Genomic DNA, 23,261 nt, shown 5'->3' with positions numbered 1-23,261 from the left:
CAACATTGCCTGGTCCTTGGCTTTGTTGGGACAATTCCTTCAGATGTGTCCCTTTTGTTTGCAGTAATAGCACTCAAAATCTCTCTTCTGATTGTTTGATCCTTTTCCTTGGGAAGAGTTCTGCCGAGACCTGAGCCAGCGGGATCGCAACCTCGGGAGGCAACATGGGCACCGGTGGTGCCTGAGCTGGTCTGGGCTGGGGCGGAGGAACAAGGTAGGGAGGTGGAAGATTGTCCAAGGGTTCCCATTCCTTTCCCATGTTTGCTGCATGTCGGAGGGGTCATAGTGGGTATAAACTCATCCAAGCACACCTCCACATCTCGGCATACTCGATTTCCTCAAAATCCTACAGGCAGCAATCAAATACGTAATCGTACAAAGAGTTGCAAGTCCATGCTTTAAACATGCCGAACACCAGCCAAACCACGTATTTTCCGATCTCCTTCCCTCCCCATTTTTCCATACAAAAATGTATCATTTTCTCCTTGGACCTGCCAGCTCTCCTTGGGCTCTCATACCAGTGTTCTAGCATCCACCCCAACGGACTATCTCTTGGGATTTCTGGCAGAACTTTCCCGGGACCCTGGGGAGATTTTTCCTTGGGTTTTCTCCAGAACCTGCTTTTTCCCAACCTCATTTTTCCAAAAATCCCTCCTGCGAATTTTCTCACCTTGTCTCCTCCAGCTGGGATGCTCATGGCAAGTCCTGACTCTGTCTGATGTTGATCTCCTGAGTCTGCAAAATGTCACCAGTCTTACTCAGTCAAACGGAGAACCGTTCCACTGACTTTTTGACTGATCTCCAGTTTTCTTTCCTGTTTTCTCTGGATCAGAAGGACTCCTGAAATTTTCCAGGACTGTCGTTTCCCCTTTCTGACCGAACCATGACCAATTTCCCCCCTCGAACTTTCTACGAGTCCCAGGTCCCACGTGTGTTAAGGAAAAGCGTCTGCTTCCCCCTTGACGACCATGTGCCTCACGGTATGGTGGAACTGCGACTGTGGGGTCCACACTTGCTTTGTGACAGAGTCACATCTCACAATAACTCAGTCACACCCCACTCAACCACGCGATACTCACGGTTCCTTTTCCCACGTGGATTCTTCATGCACGTTGATTTCCGAGGGGAAAAAAAGCACCTCGGTCTTGGAGATCCCCTGGATCTTGCCGAGTTCCTGAGAGCGGGGCCCATTTTATCCCTCTTTAGCTGTGGCTCCAGTTTTGGTTCGGTGATTTTTAATTGGTCTTGTGGACTCCAATCCCACTCAGACTGCTGAAATCACCAAGATGCCTTCAGGGCAGGAAGGGGTCCCGAACCCCAAATTCAAATCACTTCGGGTTTCACCAGATTGTTATAAATGATCAAATCGTGACCCAAAATTTATCAAAAATTTAGTAAAGATTTCTTAATTTGTCTGCGTGACCAAATTTCGGTCTTCAAAACCACCACAGCCAAAGAGACAGCGTTGAGCCTGTGTTCGGCGCTGGGTGAACCTGGATCTGACCTCTCGAGTGTCAGAGTCTCCCCCATTCATGCATGCTGCTTCCTGCAGTGAGGTTTTATACAGTTTATTCTGCCCGAGGCAAAGATGACCAAATTTTCTTTGTATCTCTTCACATGCATTGCTGTTTCTTTCCATGTGCAGAGGTGGACAAAAGCTGGGTCCAGGTGTGCCACTGGTGTCAATCGGCTCCCGCAAGCCGTGTATTCAGATGTATCAGTTTGGCGCCCCTGACTATCTTGATAGATGCAATTGGCAAGGCAATAATCGCTCTTGGGTGGCTCCCGATGACTCGGGATACCAGTTATCATCGCCCTGGAAGCTTCTATTCCTACGTTAAAGCATCAGTCGTTATCTTAACTTGTGTCAGGGAACTTGTTGAACCTAAATAGACAGATGCTCCCGGCCGGGGTGGTCAGACACATACATTTGGAGCATGAATTATCCCTACCATATATTACAACTGCATTTACCTCTCCAGCATTGCTTTCCAAAAGAAAAGAAAAAGCTGGGGAAGGCAAACTGTATAGCTCATGGTATTTTACAGTGTCTAAAACATGCCAAGTCATGTAGAAGTGAGATCCTTAGAAGTGAGATCCTTAGAAGTGAGATCCTTTTGGAATTAATGGGACAGAGAAGTAGTGCAAAGGGGAGCATAAAAATAAATAGAGTAATACATCTTGGTATGGTTTTTCCTGTTTTCATTTCATTTCCTAAAAACTGGTTCAATTCTTCCAGAATCTTCTCCACAGTCCTGTTTGCTCTTTCCAAGAACCTTTCCTGGAGAACAAGGTGCAGCTTCTGTCACAAGATGTGCCACCAGCTGCAGCTTCTCTTGGCTTTCCACACCGTGCCTGCAGCACAACTCTTGCAGCAAAGCAGGACAAATATTTGAAGAAATTTACAGCCTGTTCTTTTCCTTGTGGTCTGGGCACTTGTGCCATTGGTGAGGTTTTCATTGTTACTGTTCTACACTAAGAAAACATGATGGGCTACCAGGAATTGTTAGGGAATGCAAGCCTGACTGAATGCAGAGAAAGAATCTCCAGAGCCTGCAGCCAGAAATGGAGAGCTGTGTGATAATCATTCCATCAACCACATGGACATCTTGAAAGCAATATAGAAGATGAAAATGGGCTGACAGAGGGAATTTGTTTCATTGTTCAGTTCAGATGCTGCTACATCTCATGCATTGATATAAATCAAGAGTTACTGTCAGTTCATGAAGGGCACCAAAACAAGCTGGATTTCTCAGGAGATGACTGAAAGAATCTGAAAAGGAGAAATGCAGGGAATGACTTAGTGAGCTTTGCCTGTACAAAGGATCATTTTTCCTATTAATTTCCAGTCCATTCCCTCCGCTTTTGTCCTTACTAGCAAGGCCATTTTCATCCCAGATTCCCAATGAAATGGCAACCCTGAGCTTGGAAGTGCCTGAAAGATGCCCTGTTCCTCTGCAGGAACACTGAGGCTGAAGCAGGAGCCTGAGCCCTCTCTGGGGCAACCTCCTCCGAGCTGGAATTTGTGCCGTGCTGGGAGAGGAGGAGGAGGGGGAGAGCGCTGGTGCTGTGTGGCAGGAGCAGGAGGTTTGGGCCGCAGGACATTCCGTCTGCGCCGCTGCCCCGCAATGGGCGGTCCTGCCTGGCGCTCTGGGCCTGGCCCTGCGTGCGCTGAGTTCCAGACATTGCGGGAGCTCCCCAGGCTGGGCTCAGCTTCCCGCTGGGCCTGGGCAGCAGGCTGGGCTCCAGCTGGTATCAGCAGCAGCTGGAAATACCTCTGCGCATCTCCATTTGCTGCTGCTGCTGCTTGGGAGAACAGAGAATTAAGTAAGTCAAGACACTCTGGTTTCTCTTCCTCCTGGTGGATGTTTTCATTTGATTTGATATTCCAGAGGCAATTTCTGTGATGGCCTCTGTCAGTTGATTCTATTTCAGCAGAAGCAGCAACAGGGCTATGTTTGAGCACTGCAAATGTGGCCGGTATGGCTGCTTTAATTCTCCTTGACTTAGTGCTCAGGGACTTGAGAGCATTTCAAGATCTGCTGATCATGATGCCTGTGACCAAAAGCCTGAGTTCACCTATTGCCAGCTGGGGGCTATGTACAAATTACCAACAGGACGGGACTGCTGAGGAACGTGTGTCGAGCTGTTTATTTTCTAGCATCAGTCTCATTACATGGTTATGAGAATGGGAAGATGCCAGCAGCTTGTGTCCTCAGCAGCAGACAACTCAATGTTACAACTTACTTTAAAAGTTTTTTACTAATCACACAAAGCAAAAGCATATTGATGGTAGTTCTATCCAACCACTATAAGCACAGGTACCTTTGGTTAAAACAATGCTTGCTTGTTTTGAATAGAATACCTTTATACACAATGAACAGAGCTCCATTATTAAGCTTAGAACTTCCCAATATCTCTGCGGCTTAGGGATTTGTTCTAGACAAGCGTTAATACACCAACCATTTTTCTATTTGTCCTTACTTTCTACTTCTTATTGAACTTTTCTGCTGACAAATCTCATGGCTACTGCTTAGCTCTAATCGTAGTTCTGCTGTCTTTGAGGCCTGCATTTTGCAGCTTTCCCAAAACCCTCTGATTTTAAGGATTCCCACATTCACCATCACAAAAGCACTATGGGTAGCACTGATCAAAAAAGGCAGTTGCAGATAAATTTCAAGTGGCAAGCAGAAGAGGGCCAAGAGTAGCCATGATCTCCAATTCCCAAGGCAAAGGCAGCAGCAGCCTCCTGCTGTCACCTCAGGGTGAATAAAACAGCGATGAAAGCAGCGCTGGAACCCGATCCTTTCTTTCTCTGAGGGCTGGCTCAGGGCAGCACAGGCAGGCCCTGAGGAGTCAGGGCTGTGTGTGGGTGATTGCTGCTCTAGTCCAGAATTGAGCTGGAAAAAGCCCTTGGGAGCCGAGGCAGGAGCAGGTGGGAAGGGGCCGGCGCTGCTGCTGCTCCTGTCCGGGAGCCCCAATAGAACCAAAGCGCCATTGTCAGACACTGCAAGGCCTCATGGAAGCAAGGGGCCATTGTGCCACTGCAGAGCCAAGAAGACCATTGTGGTATTGCTGGGCCTTGTGAAAAAAAAAAGATCTGTTGTGATACTACAAGGCCTCATGGAACTAAGGCGCAGTTGCAATGCTGCAAGGCCCCAAGGATCCAAGAACATGGAAAAGTTCTGTTTCACTTGGCTTGACTGGTCCAGCTTACTTTGGCATATTGAGGGTTGCTTCTCCACTGCCCGTGAAGCCCTGGAGTTCTGTGCTTTCCTTCCTGTGGGAAAGAACTCTCCTCCTTTAGGGGTTCATGGCTGAAATTGGGATTCTACGTCCAAATTCACTTATATCAAAGGATGATTCCTGTATGAAATCTGCCAGAACAGACAGCTCTGGGTGGCCTTGACATCTTGGGGGCCACCTCTCATCTGCCTTCAAATACTGTGGGGGTGTGCTTTACTTTCCATGGAAAAATCATCTTTCAAGTGCAAGTGTCCATAGCCAAAATTGGGAATCTGCCTCCAAAATTCCTTATATCCAAGGATAGCTCCCAGGACTGTCCAAGTTCCCTTGGCTTCCTGAGGGCCAGCTCTCATCTGCCTGTGAAACACCTGGGCTCTGTACTTTCCTTCCTATGCAAAAGAACTGTCCTTGTCCAGATGCCCATGGACAAAACTGGGATTTGGCATCCAAAATTTCATTTATAAAAGGATTCCTCCCAGACAAAAGATGCCAAGACAAACTGGTCTGGCTGGCCTTGGCCTCCTTGGAGCTGCCTCTAATCAGCCTTTAAAACACTGGGGCTCTGCCCTTTCCTTCCTGTGGAGAAGAACTGTCATTCTGGTCCAGGTACCCATGGCTGAAATGGAATTCCACTTTAAAAACTCCACAAATATCCAAAAGTTGCTTTCAGACAAAAGCCGCAAGGACAGACAGGTCTGGCTGGCCTTGGCGTCTGGTGACTGCCTCTGATCTGCCTTCAAACCCCTGGGGCTCTGTGATTTCCTTCCTGTAGAAAAGAACCATCCTGCTTGTCCAGGCACCCATGGCCTCAGGCACATGAGCACTGTACAGGGACAGAGGAGCTCTGTGCTCAGTGGGGTGGGGACTGAGGAGAGCAGAGGAGAGCCCTGGGAGGGATTGAAGGGTGGTTTAAGTGATAGTAGATCCTTTTGACATAAAAGAAAAAGGCAGAAAAAAGAAAAAATTAATAAAAATGGCAGCTGGGGCAGGTCCAGACTGGACAGCAGGAGAAAGAAATTTCCCTCCAGGGCAGAGCTCTGGTCCAACACCAGAAGGAGCCTGGGTCATCACCAGGCTTTGTGTGTGCAGTCAGAGGCAGGCAGGAGGCAGAGCTGTCAGCAAAGGAAGGGGTCAGCCAGGTGGGGCAGCCAGGGGATGAGTTTTACAACATGGCTTATGTGGTCCAAGACCTGTTCCACATTGACAAATGATGGCTGCAGCCTTGGGCGATATTTGGCCAACATCCCTGTCAATCATCGTAACAAGGTGACCAGGAGAGATTCACATAAGAGTCTGTCAGTAGTTGGGTTCCACTGAAGGACAGAATTATATTCAGTATTATCTTCATTTTGAAAGTAAGAGCAGTGATACTGGAGTCTTCTGTAGCAGGAAACATGGTATACCATATAGAACATGTGGACCATAGTAAAAGATGTTAAATAAATAAATAAAATACATTAATTAAAATATACATTTATAAATAAATAAATAAAAACATTCTCAGCCGTTCCAGGAGAGCCTCAGCCTCATGATCTGGCAAGAAAACTTATCACCATGAGTCAGCAGAGTGGCTCTCCAGATGGCTTTGCAGAATGGCTGGTATTACTGCCTAGTGTTACAGGGTTAATATTGGGGTGCAAGGAAGCAGCATTTTTGAATTTCACTAGACTTAATATGGAATGTTAGGGGAAGAACAAAAGAAGGAAAAGGGAGGAATCAAGGTGGTTTGGAGAGAAATAGACATAGGAAAATAGAGGAATAGTACAATAAGTGGGGTCAGTCATGCTGACAGATGCTGACAAATGCTGATCAGTGTGCTTGTAAAACCCTGCCTTGCACCTGGTGCCTGCACTGTTCCACAGTACCCTGTTTCCTCATTAGACTCAACGTGTATTTTCTGACTGCGCTGCAGAGCCAGTGGGATCTGGTGGAGTCAGATGAGAAAGCTTTTTGCACACTTGTCTGTGTGTATGAACATGTCTGTATGAGGCAGTTGAAAAGTTGAGTGTCCAAAGGCCAGCTAGAGGGTGGTGCATATGGTGTTGATAAAGGTACCCTTTATCATGGTATACCATGATAACTTATCCTTTGGGGCTCAGTAATCTAAAGATCTAGAGAATGTCTTATGGATAGGCCTTAGTTACCCTTAATCATCCCTTTTTTCCTCTAAAAATACAAATGACATCAGGTTAGTTACAATTTCACACATGATTTTCTTAAAAATAGAGAACCATAAGGCTGCAGGACAAAGTCACTTCGCAGTTGTCCTCTTCAGTGATGTTTCAAGCTTCCAGAACAATAGTTGTATTGAAAAACACATGGATTCTAAATTGGCCCCTTCCTGGAGTGCTATGGTCATGAATGCCAATGCCTGAAATGGTTCCTAATTACTTTTACCTTTGTATTAGATATTACACACAAAGGACACTCTTCTATTCAGAAAGGTAAGTTTTATTATAATAAAAACCACCAAAGGATAGTATAGGGACTTATGATCCTATATTTTCAGAAAAAAAGAGATGAGAATTTATGTTTTTGGTGCTCTGTAGCCGTCCATATGGACAACATTCCAATATGCCAAGGTATGTGTCCAAAAGGTACAGGGGGACCTTTTCCCAGAGCAGCAGGGACAGAGGCGCAGGGCAGGGATACTGTGGGACAGCCTGGGCTGCACAGGGCACAGGGATGGGCAGCAGCTGCAAGACAGCCCTGCCAGAGCCAACTTGGGTAGCACTTTGGCCATGGCTGCTGGGCCTGGGCCTGAGGCAGGAGCAGGAGACAAGTGACCCTTGCAGGCCTGGGGCCTCATTGCCTCCTTGTCCCTGCTCAGCAGCCTGGCAGGGGCCGCCCCATGCTCCTGCCCTTGCCATTGCACATCCCCACATGCCAGTGCCCATCCCGGCAAGAGCCCTGAGCAAGGAGGGAGGGACAGCATCTGCCTGGCCAGGGGCTGGGGCTCAGGCCTTGGCCCTTGGCATTCCTCAAACACACCCAGCTTTGCTCAGCACCAGAGACAGCTTGGCCTTGTTTGTCCCCAGCTGTCATCACTGCCTCAAGTGTTCTGCTCTAACTGGAACCAGGGGACACTTTCTCAGTCGTGTTCCTCAGTGAAACCCATTAAAACTTCAAGAAAATTCAGAGTTTCAATTTAATTTTGAGTTCTTGTGAAGTTTATTGAAGACACTCTCAGGGACTGAGTCTGATGTAAACAACACAGAAGCCCTGAGAGGGTCATTAAAGTTTTCCTTGTCCACTTATGGAGAAAGATTTCAAAGAACTTGTAAAAAATACACATTTCTATTTTAAAGGATGTATTTTATTTTATTTCTCTTTACATGAGAGGTGATAGCAGCATTCTGTGATTGATATTGACCCAGGGTCTCTCCTCAGCAGCTCCGGCCTGCTCACAGAAGCTGTGCCTAGAATTCTGACCCAGTGTGGACAACCTTGCTCCACATTGCCCAGCCCCATCCTGTCTGTCCTCACTCCCCTGGGCCCTGCTGTGCTTGCAGAGCTGGCTGCACTCAGCCTAAGAGGGGTTTTCACTTTTTGGGGATTTTTTGAAGCAATCTGAAACTCCTGAATTTCCCCACTGCAAACAGACACACTGCTCAGGTGTGTGCCAGCCGCAGGTGCCACCAAAGCCACTGCAGAGCTGCCCTGGGCCAGCTGTGAGGGTGGATCATCAGCCCAAGCTGCCCTGGGCCACTGCAAGGGGCTGTGGCCATGGGCACTGCACTGACCCCACTGCTGGGTTTGGCTGCCACGGCCACCGAGAGAAATTAAACTGTCCTTGGAAGCACTGGGGAGGACTGGGACATACTGGGGAAGACTGGGAAGGCTGTGGGAGACACTGGGACATACTGGGAGCGACACTGGGGGATACTGGGAGAAACTGGGGACACTGGGGCAATTGCAGAGAAGACTGGGGACACTGGGGTACCTGTGGATGACACTGGGAGGAACTGTGAACGACTGGGAATGAACTCGGGTGTATTGGGACAGACTGGGCATTACTGGGAGGGATTGGAGGGTTACTGGATTGTACTGGGTTCTACTGGGGAAGATTTGGGCTTCACTGATGTTACACTCGGCGGTACTGGGGATGAACTGGGCTTTACTGGGAGGGACTGGAGGAGGGTGCATGGGCTGTTCCCACCTCCACTGCATCCCATTTGCTAAAGCCCCAGCCAATCACCAGCAGCAGCCAATCAGCGGCAGCAATACGGGCCTGGGGGCCGTGCTTACACGGGCAGCAAATTTTCTTTTTGCCTACAACTCCCGTCATGCCCCGCGACCAAACTGAGCCCCATTGCAGCCGGGAGAACAACTCCCTTCATGCCCCGCACTCCACTGAATTCCGAGATCCGACCCTGTCTGTCCCATAACTGTCCCACAAACACTCCAGGATCCCTCAGTGTCCCCTCAGCGCCCATTCGGGACTCCCATAAGCACCCCCAAAACCCTGAGTGCTCCCACCCCCACAGATGCCCGGTACAGCCACTTCTGGGAATTCATCTCCTCTCGTCCCCCGTGGCCCCAGAGCCCCTCAGAACACAGTCCCGCGCCTAAAACTCAGGCCGCGACCCGTGCCCTAAAGAGCCCGGTTGGAGCTCTCCGAGCTCCTCCCAAGGGCTCCCGTGCCGTTTACGTTCCCCCAGAGGATCTCAAGTCGGGGCTCGGACGCAAAGGTGTCCCCCAAGAGCCGTCCCGGACTCCGAAACACTTCGTTCCAACCACTTTTGGGACTACAGCTCCCGTCATGCTCCGCGGCGCACGACCAGCGCCATTTCAAGCGGGACTTTATCTCCCGTCATGCCCGGCGCCCCACCGAGAGCCATTGCAGCTGCGCCCAGAACTCCCGTGTTGCTCCGCGGCCCCGTTAAACCGTATGATACCCGCGCCTACAACTCCCATCACCCCCCGCGCTCCAGAGAGCCCCGTTCGAGTCCCTCCAAGTGCCCGCCCGGACCCCGAACGGCCCAAATTCCCCTCCCTTACCTCCAAGGGCCCCCCTGGACCCCCAAGTGCTGCCCTGGACCCTGAACTGTCCCTCAGAATCCCTGCGTGCCCCTCCAAGTGCCCACCCGGCTCCCCAAAGTGTGCCCCAGACCTTCAAGTTCCCTCTGAATTCCCTCCCCAGACCCAAACCTGCCCCAAATGTGCCCCAGAAATGTCTCCAGGGTCCCCAAAGTGCACGCCCCCCCAACTCTGTCTGAGAAAAAGATGATAAAAAAGATGACAAAAAGACTACTAATATAACTAATTAACATAAAGAGAAAGAAATAAATAGCCAATAGAAATTAATTAATTAATTCATGAAGGAATTGTGTTACTTAAAACCAATGATGAATAATTTTCTTGGTTGCTAGAAATGTATCCAGTTTTAATATAAATATACAAATTAGGTAATAAAAATATTTTATAAGACTATCCTGAATTAAAAAATTACAATTATAATTTTGTTATTAATAATTTTATTTATAAGGAAAAATGCTAAAATTTTGCTTTTTTTGCGGGATATTAGTCCGAATTGGGTGTTGTCAGACATGGTTAGGCTGGGGGTGAGGAGCCGATTGTCCAAACAGGCTCAGCCTGCAAGGGGCTCATTCTTATCCATGCCACGACTTCCTAAGGAGACATTCACCATCCAGATCACTTGGGGAATGCTTCTATCCCCTCTTCTCATAACAAAAAAAGAAAAAAATACTGATGTGATTAAAGATCCAAAAATCATGAGGTGCATTTTGACATCTTCCTCCTGAAGACAACTCCAAACTGACTCCAATTGCTGCACAAGCCCTGGAGACTCAAAGACAATGGAAGGGAGACAAAGAGCTCCTGAGGCCTTTCTGTATTTTAATCAGCCCCACGCTGGATTTGGGGCTGGCTCCAGGAGCCTCAGGCACACAGAGAAAGATGAAGAAGCTGCTCAAGGAGTCAGCAGCAAAACTCCAAGTGCCTTGGAGCATGGCTGGGCCCCAGGGAGGGCAGGGAGTGCCAAGGCTGCCCAGGGCCTGGTGAGAGCAGATCCTTGAGGGCAGGATTGCAGGGAGCCCAAGGCTCTGAGCAGGGAACTGCAATGCTGAGCAAGGCCTGGCTTGGCTGCAGGAAGCAGAAAGGCCAAGACCTGAGCCCAGCCTGGGCCAGCAGGGCCTGTCCCTCACGGCTGCCTCGGGGCTCTTGGTAGGCCAGGGGGATGTGAGGGGCAGCAAGGACAAATGGCATCAACCTGCAGCCCCTGCCAGCCTCCCCAGGGAGGCCGAGGGAGAAGCAAAGTGCAGCCCCTGCCAGGAAAGTTCCTCCTGTGGGGCCTCCAGAGGCGCTGCCGGAGCCCAGGGCACAAAGGCCTGGGTGCCTGTGGCCCTGCCAGCCCTGCCCAGCCCTTGGCCATCTGTCCTGCAGGCTGTGCCCCCTGGGCGTGCTGCTCCTCTGCCCTGGCCGGCTGCACTCGCCCATCTCGCTGTGCCCCAGCATTTCTCACCCAGCGTTGCTATGCCCTCCCTGGGCTCCCTGCACCCAGCGCTGCCGGCTCCTGGCACACAGAGCCCGGCCATGGCCCAGCCTCACGCTGCCACACCTCCAGCACCAACATTCTGCCCTGCGAGGGACTTTGCCTTCTCCTCAGCTCCAGCCTGAACCTTCCAAGGTGCACTTGGGGGAGGTTTCCTGCAATTCCCACTGCCAAAGAAAGCTCTGTCTCCTGCTGGTCACAAACAGAGAAGGGCTGGTGGCAGATCAGAGGTGGTCAGAGGCTGTTTGGGGCACAGCGACCATTGTAGCCATGATATTTTCTGAAAAATCCCTTTGCCAGGATTTAGCTCCTGAGAAGCTGAGGCCTCAGGTACAAAATATAAACAATCATTATCTGCTGCTGTGGAATGCAACAGGTGGATCTGTGATTGGCTTCATGTCATTGCTTCTAATTAATGGCCAATCACAGTCCAGCTGTGTCTCTCTCTGGTCAGACACAGGATTTTGTTATCATTCCATTCTTTCTCCTTTGCTTGCAAGCCTTCTGATGATATCCTTTCTTCTCTTCTTTTTGTATAGCTTTAATATAATATCTATCATAAAATAATAAATTAGTCTTCTGAAACATGGAGTCAGATCCTTTTCTCTTCCCTCTTCTGGGACCTCTGTGAACACCACTACTGACCATGAAATTATTAAGTTTTTTAATATTCTCTGAAAGAACAAGGGGCATCAACTAAACACCTACAACTGTCTGGAGGGCCAGTTGAGTGGCGGTGAATGTTACACCAGACAGTGGTGGTGAATGCTGCTGCATCCAGCTGGCAGCCAGTCACCTGAGGTGTCCCTCAGGGGTCTCTGCTGGAGCCAGTTCTGTTCAATATTGTTACTGACAATATGGATGATAGTGTTGAGACTTTCAGCAGTAAATCTGCAGACAAAACTAAGCTGGGAGCGTGTGTCCATCTGCTGGAAGGTAGGAGGCCTCTGCAGAGAGACCAGGAACAGTTGGATGGATGGGCAGAGTCCAATAAGATGAAGTTTAATAAGTCCAAGTGCCGGGTCCTGCACTTTGGCCACAACACCCCCTGCAGTGCTACAGGCTGGGGACAGAGTGGCTGGACAGCGGCCAGGCAGAAAGGGACCTGGGGGCACTGATGGATAGCAGGCTGGACATGAGGCAGCAGTGTGCCCAGGTGGGCAAGAAGGCCAATGGCTGCTGGCCTGGATCAGGAATGGTGTGGCCAGCAGGAGCAGGGCAGTGATTCTTCCCCTGCACTCGGCACTGGTGAGGCCACACCTCGAGTGCTGTGTCCAGTTCTGAGCCCCCAATTTCAGAAGGCCTGGAGGGCCTGGAGGGGCTGGAGCGTGTCCAGAGAAGGGCAACAAGGCTGGGGAGGGGTCCGGAACACAAGTCCTATTTAGAGTGGCTGAGGGAGCTGGGGTGGTTTATCCTGGAGAAGAGGAGGCTCAGGGAGACAAGGCAGTGTCAGGGGAGAGGTTAGACTTGATGATCTCCAAGGTCTTTTCCAACCTTGCTGATTCTGTGACTCTCTGGAACCACCCTTGGAGCAGTTGCACGAGGAGCCCTGGGCCTCCTCTTCAGCAGCTCCACCAGCCCAGGTCCCTCAGCTTCTCCTGCCCGCCCTAAAGCCCATCCTGTCAGTCCTGCAGAGCCTCTGCAGCTCCTCCTCACTGCCCAGAACAGGGAGCCCCAGAGCCAGACACAGCAGCCCAGATGTGCCCCCCTGGCCTGGGGTGCCTCTGGCAAGGGAGCAGCGCCAGGCACTGCAGGAGCCTGCAGACAATTCCTGCAGCACTTGTAGGATGATCCTGCTGCCCAAGGGACATTCCCATCGTGCCAAGTCAGGAACTACAATGGGGAGTGGGGCCAGAGTGGACAGGGCAAACAGGGATGGGCTGTTTGAAGGGAGGGGACAGGGGTGGAAGAAGAAGTAATCTAGATCAGGAAAGGGGAAAGAAAGCACAGGTGAAGCCAAGGAAATGCTCAGGGCAGTTTGGGGGTGGCTGCCAGGCAGCCCTGGCTCTGAGCAACAGCGTCTGCAGTGGCACAGGAAACTCCCAGCTGATGGGAACAAACTTTCTGGCTGACTGCAGAGGCCACGACAAACCTGAGTGGTTTCCCTGGTGTCCTCCAGCCCTTGCTGGCCCAGGGGCTGATGGCATTTGTGCTCCCTCAGGTTCATGTCTCCACACCAACAGCATGGAGGTGCTCCCCCTGCTCTGTGCAATGCAAACAGGGGCTGCTGAGCCAGTGCTGCCGTGCCTGTGCCTGCAAGGATGGGGCACCTGTGTGAGCTGGGGGAGAGGCCAGGGCTGCAGAGGGGGGATGTTGTTGGCAGCTCCATGAGGACGCTCTGGGACGCTGCCCTGGTCTGTGCAGCGCACTGGGGATGGATCAGCCCCTGCTCTGCTGCTCCTTCCCGTCTGCCCCAGGGCCCTTGCAGAGCCCCAGCCATGCTGTTTGCCCCCAGCCTGCCCACGGCCAGCCTGGGGCTGCTCACGGGGCTTTTCTGTGCTGAGCATTGGCCTGGGCGTGTTCTTGAGAGAGCCTGGGCAAGGAGCCTGGAGCCCCCAGGCCCTGGGCTGAGGCGTCAGCGCTGCCCCAGCAGTGCCCATGGCCTGTCCCTGCTGCAGCCCCGGCACTGCCACCCCCAGGGCTGTGCCCGGCCCTGAGAGCACTCGGGCCCTGCAGCAACCCCAGGGCCACCAGGGCAGCGGGGCAGGGCCATGGCAGCAGCACAGGCAACACCAAGTGCTGCTGCTGCTGGGCACAGCTGCTGTGCCAGCCCTGATCTGCCCCAGCTCTGCACACACACATTGCTGCTGCAGCTCCAGAGAAGGGAACAGAAGGGGGAACTCTGGTGAAAACTCTGCTCGGAGAGCATTTATTCTGTCTGAAGCCACTTAGAGTGCAGCACCTCATTGACACAGTCTGAGGCCACCATGAACGTTGAGAGAAACAAAATGAGAAATGGCACAAACACTGACCTTCCTTTGTTGTAAATAATAAAACGCTAAACCGAAAGACAGGAACATATCAACAAACAAACCCCAGTGGTATCAAAGATGACTTTTATTTCATGAGATTTGCAGAAACTGGTCAGAAGCTTAACGTTTCTGTAACCGTCTATTCATCAGTGTCCACACCGCAGCCTTGAGCTCCTGGTTCCTCAGGCTGTAGATGAGGGGGTTCAGGGCTGGAGGCACCACCGAGTACAGAACTGACAGGGCCAGATCCAGGGATGGGGAGGAGAAGGAGGGGGGCTTCAGGTAGGCAAATGTGGCAGTGCTGAGGAACAGGGAGACCACGGCCAGGTGAGGGAGGCAGGTGGAAAAGGCTTTGTGCCGTCCCTGCTCAGAGGGGATCCTCAGCACAGCCCTGAAGATCTGCACATAGGAGAAAACAATGAACACAAAACAGCCAAAAGCTAAACAGGCACCAACCAATGAAATCCAAATTTTTCTGAAGGTGGAGTGGGAGCAGGAGAGTTTGAGAATCTGGGGAACCTCACAGAAGAATTGGCCCAGGGCATTGCCATGGCACAGGGGCAGGGAAAATGTATTGGCTGTTTGCAGTAGAGCAGTGAGAAAGGCACTGGCCCAGGCAGCTGCTGCCATGTGGGCACAAGCTCTGCTGCCCAGGAGGGTCCCGTAGTGCAGGGGTTTGCAGATGGACACGTAGCGGTCGTAGCACATGACGGTCAGGAGGGAAAATTCTGCAGAAATGAAAAATACAAACAGAAATAGCTGAGCAGCACATCCTGAGTAGGAGATGTCCCTGGTGTCCCAGAGGGAATTGTGCATGGCTTTGGGGACAGTGGTGCAGATGGAGCCCAGGTCGCTGAGGGCCAGGTTGAGCAGGAAGAAGAACATGGGCGTGTGCAGGTGGTGGCCGCAGGCTACGGCGCTGATGATGAGGCCGTTGCCCAGGAGGGCAGCCAGGGAGATGCCCAGCAAGAGGCAGAAGTGCAGGAGCTGCAGCTGCCGCGTGTCTGCCAATGCCAGCAGGAGGAAGTGCCTGATGGAGCTGCTGTTGGGCATTTGCTGTGTCTGCATATTTCAACGTACAGCAGGAAGAAATACAGGGCAATGGAGGGGAAATTGTTCACAGAAAAATCACAACTCTTTTTTGTAGTCTCTTTCTTTCCACTAAGCACCTCCCCCTTGTGTATGTCTAGGAGATCTTCCTTCACTATTGTTGCTGGAGCCCTGATTTCTGCTGGCCAATGCTGTGTGAGGAGCTGGACCTTGGCCTGCAGGACACCTGGGAGTCAGCCCTGACCGCCAGTCAGTGCAGGGGAACTCTGAGAGCAGGGCCCAGTCCTGGTGTTCAGGCTTGGATAAAGAATCTTCCTGTAAGGCTGCAGAACTGCCTGGGTGAAGGGATGGGGATAACAGAAGGCAGAGCGAGGGATTCTGCTGCACCTGGGGAGAACAGAGAGTCCAGTGAGGCAGGAGGGTTGTCTGAGGCTTAGTGCAGACTGAGGGGAGTTGCTCTGCCCTCTCTCCTGTTCCAGCTGCCCTGCACTTGCACCTTTCTGAAATCCACTCCCGTGTTACCCTGGACAGCCTGAGAGCAGAGGAATCCCTGGCACACAGAGTGGCTCCTGCCTTTCCCACAGTCAGGAGAGTGGGCTCATTGCCAGCCCCCCAGGCTGCCCTGCCCAGAGCTGCCCGGACACAGAGAGCTGGGACACCCCATTGCTGTGCTCAGCCTGCACAGGAGGTGCCTAAGGGCTGGGCCTGGCCCTGCAGCTGGAACTGCCATTGCAGAGAGCCCCTCAGCAATGCCAGCAGCACCTGGGCAAGGCAAGGAGAGAGAGAGAGAGACGGGCCTGAGGAAAAGCCTTTCCCTGCCCAGCCCCTGCCAGGCAGCAGCAGGGCAGGACAGTGGCCCTCAGGCCCTGGTCAGCAGGGAATGGGCACATGGCTGCAGAGATGCCCTTCATCTCTGGGGCTGCTCTGCCAGCCCAGGAGGGACTGAGGGCCCCGAGCCCCCGGGCTGAGGGCTGTGCTGGCTGCGAGGGGACACAAGAGCTGTGCTGCTCAGGGCAGTGTGCGCCCTGCAGGGCAGGCCCGGCAGATGCCACATCTGCCCTGCAGCAGGGTTTCCCTCGGCACTGCCTCCCTCCCTTCTTGCCCACGGCTCTGCTGCTGGAGCTGTCCCAGCCCCAGCTGCTCCTGTGGCCCCAGGCTCCTTCCCTGCCAGAGCTGCCAGAGCCCAGCCCAGCCCCTGGGCCAGCCCTGCCCTGCAGCTGCTGGGCCCTGAAGAGATTAAAGAACAGCTCCCCCAGCCTGGGCACCATGGAAAGGTGATGCTGCATGGATCTGGAGGCTGGGCAGGTGCAGGCACTTGCTGAGGTGCCCAGGAATCCTCAGGGTGATGGTTTAAGTGTCTCAGGCCCTGATCTACCCTGCACAGGTAATTTTCTATTGCCACCAAGCTGAGCCAGGGAAAAGTGGTAGCACAGATTCAGGAAAGCAGAGACCCAAGCAGGAAACTCCTGTCCTGAACGAGCTCATGAAAAGTCACCCTGGGCATGAGCTGGAGCTCTGAGCAGCCCTGGCTGCAGCCCCAGCTTCACCAGCTGCAGCCGTCCCTGGCAGCAGGAGCCATCCTGCCCTGTCCCTCTGACAATGCCCAGGGCAGCCCTACTCTGCAGCACAGCCTCCCCCAAAGCAGAAAGAGCAGCAGAGCATCCTTACAGTCACATCAGTCCTGTCCTGGGTCAGCTTCGGGAGATCCCTCCAGGAGCACAGGGGACGTTGCCCTGCACCCACACACTCACCATGCACAGGGCTGTGAAGATCTTTCCCCAAGTGAAGTCTCAGCTCAATGTCTTCCCAATCCTGATTGCCTTCAGCCTGTCTCTGCCTGGCTCCTGTCCCCTCAGTGTCTGCAGGCAGAGCCCTCAGCCCTGCTGGGCTGGGAGAGGAGCTGGGCCTGGGAAGAGCTGTTCCTTTAAGCTCAGCAGCACAGAGACAGCACAACGAGTTTAATGAGCCTCTAGGGGCTTTGCTGTTGTTTACATCAGACTCAGTCCCTGAGAGGGTCTTCAAAAAACTTCTCAAGAACTCAAAATTAAATATAAACTCTGAAGTTTCTTCAAGTTTAAATGGGTCCCACTGAGAAAGTGTTCCCAGGTTCCAGTTAGAGCAGAACACTGGAGGCAATGATGACAGCTGGGGACAAACAAGGCCAAGGTGTCTCTGGTGCTGAGCAAAGCTGGATGTGTTTGAGGAATGCAAAGGGCCAAGGCCTGAGCCCCAGCCCCTGGCCAGGCAGATGCTGTCCCTCCCTCCTTGCTCAGGGCTCTTGCTGGGATGGGCACTGGCATGTGGGGATGTGCAATGGCAAGGGCAGGAGAATGGGGCGGCCCCTGCCAGGCTGCTGAGCAGGGACAAGGAGGCAATGAAGCCCGAGGCTTGCAAGGGTCACTTGTCTCCTGCTCCTGCTTCAGGCCCAGGCCCAGCAGCCATGGCCAAAGTGCTGCCCAAGTTGGCTCTGGCAGGGCTGTCTTGCAGCTGCTGCCCATGCCTGTGCCCAGGCTGTTCTGCATTGTCCCTGCCCTGTTCCTGTTATGCATGAGAAGCTTGACTAGGCCAATATTCAAGCAGCAATCAATTCATTTTTTAATATGGTAAATATGAGCAATGCAGTACTGGGTACAATGGGGGAAGTTTTCCCTCTAACTGCACACAAATAGTTGAGGCTTACAGGTATTTATAGGGGTACTCATCAGCTTTCTCAGCAGTTTCTATTCCAATTTTTACTCAGCAGCGGTTTTTATTCTCAAATTTTTTGTCGCAATTCTATACACTATTGTGATTTTGTTTTTCTCGGGATATATGCCACAAAGGAGTATCCCCATATGGTGGTGGTCCAATTTCCAAAAGAAGAAAGACAGATCCCATCTAGTGGAGTCCAGCTACCCAGATGTGGGTCCACCTTTTGATTGCAGAGAGTATAAATCTCATAACAATGATGTCCAGCTTCCCTTGGTCAAAAATGTAAATCCTTGAGTTTATGTTCGCCTTCCTTTCTTAAGCTGCTTTTCTCTATTTTGTTAAGGTGTGAGATAAGCATGTTTCCTTTATATATATTCCAAAACTATGGTTTCAAGTATACAAGCAACATTCTAAAATTACACTTCAAAAGGTTATTATTGCAGAACTCTTTAAGGATTAACTACAAGCAAAGAGCAACATCCTTAACACTTTAATTCAAATGCTCCTCAATCAACCAAGGTTAATTGCAAACAAAAGATAGGTTCAAAGGCCTTCTTCCATGCTTTACTTTCCTCAGTTATTATTAGAATTCGCAACTGTCCCATTGTTGGTCTCCATATTGCAATCACAAATACACACATTGCCTGTATGTACCTGACACGATACACAGCATTGTATTTCACAGTCCCCTCTCGCTTGTATAAATTTTCATTTATCTTACTCATTCGTGTCTGGGCTTCAAGTCTGGCCAAAACTTTGGAAGCTTTTCCCTTTTTGTCTTCTGTCTTTAATCTCATTATTTTGGATATCTTAGCTGTTTTCTCAAATTGTCCAGCCTCTCCTGTAGCCAATTCCAGGTCTACTACAGCAATCGGCATGCTTTGAATGACTGAGTGGATTAGTCGGATAAAATATTGAATAAGTCAAGGTAGAAACAATAACCCAGCTAATGAACACAATATCATGAACCCTATTTTCTTCCACCAAGCTCCTCCTCCAAGCATCTGGTCCCACCATGAGGCTTGCAGGATGGAATTCCATTTTTGGACTGGGACATGAGCCAGCCTTTTGATCTCTGCTGCTAAACCTCTGATGATTTCTCCATAATCATTAATCTCAATGCAGCACTCGGACTCATTGAATTTTCCACACACTCCTCCTTCTTCAGCCAGCAAATAGTCCAATGCTATTCTGTTCTGATACACAAAAGCCTGCACCTGAGTGTGCTGCCAGCTTAACAAGTCCAGGGCCTCCGAGGAGTTATTTGAGACTATTTCTACCACTGTCTGTAGTCTAATCAATTGGTTCAATAGGTAAATCAAGGTCATATATTGCCAGCTTCCATCTTGAGCCCAAGTGGCTGGCCCATAATAATCTATTATTCTTTCTGCTAGCCACTCTTCTTCTCCCCGCTTTTGGTCCCCTCCTGCCCTTGGAAACTCAAGTTTCAATTCTCATTTTTCCCTGTTAAGGTTTTCATATAAGGGTGCTCCTAACAGATTACTCTTGGACATTGGTAGTACAAAGAAGGAGGGTTGTATAAGCTTTTTGCCCACAAATCCAATATATACAATTTGGGACTTTCTATGGTCATTTACAGCCTCAGGTTTTTCCCAGTAAATTCTTAGGGTCTCCAGGGATTGGTAAGGGTTAGCTCCAGGACTTTTATGCCAGCACAACTTTATCTGGTTGTTCCATTTGCAATTTTTCTCCTTAATTAGGCTCCACTATGCAGCAGGAGGTGTTGGCTGCCAAGTTCTAGTGTTATTGCTTGAATTTACTGCTAAAGTAGATGTGCAGGGAGTATACCCTACCACTTCAGTATATTTTCTCCCCTCTCTGCTGATGCAAACTGTTCCAATTATTTGATGATTTAAAATGCATCCTTCAGGACGTTTCAATCTTTTGGAAATTTGAGTATGGTTCTATTTTAGAAATTGCTCTGGAGCTAGACTCTCACCTCTCCATGGCCATTTTTCAGCTGATTTCTATCCCCCACAAATCCAACAATTGGCTAACTCTAATTATGTGGCAATTTCTTGCATTAGATCTACAAAAAGGTTCCTATTTGAAGTCAGAAAACCCCAATCACTATACTGCTGTTCTAACTGTTTGTATTGTTCACTAAATTTTTTTAGCTTTTCTTGTTCTACTCTTTACATTTTTGCTTCTGATTCTTGCTTTTGTAGTTTTTGAGTAATTTGTTTCATTCTACTCTCTGGGTCTCTTCCTTCTCTGTCCTTTGCTAAACAAAAGAATTTGGCGTATCGCAGACAAATTTGTTCATCATCATCTTTAAGAAGGTTGATAAACACAGGCCAATCCTTGGGAGAAACCTTCAGTCCGTGTTTTAAATTTTCTCCAACCCAGTATATTTTGCCACCCATAGTGCACATCATTAATTAGTTATGGTCATAGCACACTTCACTAACATGGGAATGTGCCATGAACATTGATTCCATTTTTCCCCTGATCCAGACAGTATGATTGCATTTGTCACAGACAGCCGGAGCAATAGGCTCTGATCCTGCAGCTCATGGATTATGTGGAGTTCAGGAGTGAGGCTCTTAAGGCCCATTGCCTGGGATGCAATGATCAATGCAGTGAAAATAATCCTCAGAGGGTCTAACTCTCTACCTCTCTCAAGGCCCCTTGGGTTGCATCCAAGGGCCGAGATGTAGATCTTCTCTGTAGCAGAGTTTATACCTTGGGATTTAGTCACTGATATCTTTTGTTTCATTTTTGCCTTTTGCCTCATGAGCCTTCAGATCTCTATTTATTGTGGTTGTGGTCTGATTCTTTTTAATTTAGGCCAATTGCCCCCTAAGTTCGGGGGATGTGTGACTACAATAGGGTTGGTGTATGTGCCTCCCTTTCTTCCAGCAATACTTGGCTTTCTGTCACTCTTTTGCTTTAATTTGATATTCATCATGTATCCAATAGCCCTTGTCACACTCTGTTTATTCTTATTTGGCCTTTGGTACTTCCTGCAAATCAATTCCTTCTCTTGTTCCATGTACCCAAGTTCTCCACCAATCTTTATCACCTGTTTCAATATATCCTTCCCTTACTACAGCCCACAACGTTCTATCAGTTTCTTTTTCTATTTCTTTCGTACAATTAAAGCAGAGAGCATTAGGGATCTGTCCCCTTGGTAGGTTTGTATACCAATATTCTTCACACCCTATACACTTATAACAACCTCATGGATAACACAGTCTGGAGTAATACATTCAGCCTCTCGTGAGTGAACTGGTTTTGCAGCTTAAGGTACGAGCATTTTCCTGACATACATCAGTCCCTTTTTAACTTCATTTTCAGTTCTCTGGGGGTAGATGCAATTCTCCACTGGGATTCCGTCTCTGTCAGTGGTTCTGCTGGTCATTTGACCCACGACGTGTGGGTCCAGCCTTTTTCTGCAGTTCGGACAGCTGTATCAGTGGTCGGCAGAGTTAAATAGGGACCTTCCCACCTAGGAGACAAACTTTCTTCTTTCCAGCTTTTAATCAGCACCCAGTCACCCAATTTTATTTGATGCATGCTAAATCTGAGAGGGGCTGATTGAGCAATTACCCCTTTCTCCCTTAGTTCTGGACATGTTGTCCCATCTTCTGGATGTATTTTTGAATAGTCATATTGGCTATGACTACTGATGTTTGGGGTACTTCCTGGGAATAGGGCATTCCATAAAGCATCTCATATGCAGAAAGTCCCATATATGCATTTGGAAGCGTCCTTATATTAAGTAATCCTAAAGGTAAACATTTTGCCCATGACATTTGGGTCTCAATCATCAATTTTTTTAATTGCTGTTTTATAGTTTGGTTCATTCTTTCCACCCTCCCAGAGCTATGGGGGTGCCAAGGGGTGTGATATTCCCAGGAAATACCCATGGCTTGTGTTACTCCTTTTATGATGCTGGAAGTAAAGTGGGAGCCCTGATCAGAATCAATGGCCCTGATAACCCCAAATCGGGGAATAATTTGTTCCAACAAATTTTAACTATAAACTTCGCCGTGGGTCGGGCAGCTGAGTAGGCCTCCACCCAATGAGTTAGTTGATCTACTAATACTAAAAAGCATTTCCATCTGCCCACCCTTGGTAATTCAGTATAATCCACCTGAACCCTCTCCAATGGTCGGTAGGCTATTTTTCTACCGCCAGTTGAAGCTTGTCTCAGTACCCTTTTGTTAACTTTTTGACAAGTCAAACACCCCTGTGTTGTTTTGCTATCTCAAAAATTCCAATACATCCATAATATTTTAAAAAATGATCACATAAGGGTCTTGTTCCCCAATGAGTACGTTGGTGTAACTGGCTTAGAATCCTTCTAGCGTAAGCTTTAGGTAAAATCTCTCTCCCATCTGGTAGTACTCATTTTCCCAGCTCTTTCTTAGCTTTTAATCTTTTTAGAGATTCCTCCTCTTGAGTACTATAGCCTTTTGGCAGCTCCTCTTGAATTTCCACTATAGTGTTCAGCTGGATAGTTTATTTTAATTTACAAGCTGCCTCCTTTGCAGCTTGGTCAGCTGTGTTGTTTCCTCTCACTAAGCAGCTTGACCCTCGTTGATGACCTCTTACATGTACTACAGCTCTTCTGTTAGGTCTTTTCAGGGCTTCAAGCACTCTGAACATTAACTCCTGATGAATCAGTTTCTTCCCTTGAGTGTTTATCAAACCTCTTTCCATTCAGATTTTTCCAAATGTGTGTACAATTCCAAAAGCATATGTTCAGTCTGTGTAAATAGTCCCCACCTCATCTTTTAGAAGTTCTAAAGCTCAGTATAAAGCAAACAATTCACAACCTTGAGCTGACCAACTAGAACTTATTTTCCCTCTTTCTTTGCAGACATATTTTCTCCTTCTACAATAGTGTATCCTGAATTTCTTTTCCCTTCTATCACACATGACGAGCTATCAATAAAATACTTTTCCTCACTAGATAGCTCCATCTCACTTAAATCTGGTCTCACTTTTGTTTGTAATTCCACACAAGCTCTTCAGCTGGCTCCCCATAGAGAAACTGAGCAGGGTTCTGAGCAGGAGTGACTTTAAGTTCCAGTTCAGGGGAATGTATCGAGATAGCTTCATACTTTAAAACCCGGCTATCAGTGAGCCACTTCTCTGCTTTTTGATGCAATATGCTTCTAACATTGTGGGGGTATATATATTACTAAAGGAGCTCCAAATGTAACTTTCTTTGCTTCTTCTACCAGAAGAGCTGTTGCTACTATAGCTTGTAAACATATTGGCCATCCTCAACTAACAGGGTCCAGTAACTTGAATAA

The 23,261-nt window shown here is 49.5% G+C and overlaps 1 protein-coding gene across 1 annotated transcript; it reads right to left on the bottom strand.

The window, feature by feature from the left end:
* Positions 1-693: 693 nt before the first annotated feature.
* Positions 694-15,000, bottom strand: LOC134434259 (olfactory receptor 14J1-like; the record flags this gene model as incomplete). Its single annotated transcript, XM_063182939.1, has 2 exons — positions 694-735; positions 14,398-15,000. Coding segments are annotated over 2 exons (645 nt in total), but the record flags the coding sequence as incomplete, so codon positions are not given.
* Between the last annotated feature and the right edge of the window lie 8,261 nt (positions 15,001-23,261).

The sequence above is a fragment of the Melospiza melodia genome, unplaced genomic scaffold (assembly GCF_035770615.1).
Source record: "Melospiza melodia melodia isolate bMelMel2 unplaced genomic scaffold, bMelMel2.pri scaffold_34, whole genome shotgun sequence".
Taxonomy (NCBI): domain Eukaryota; kingdom Metazoa; phylum Chordata; class Aves; order Passeriformes; family Passerellidae; genus Melospiza; species Melospiza melodia.
Note: the sequence above shows the minus strand (reverse complement) of the source record. Positions and strands in the feature narration are given on the sequence as shown.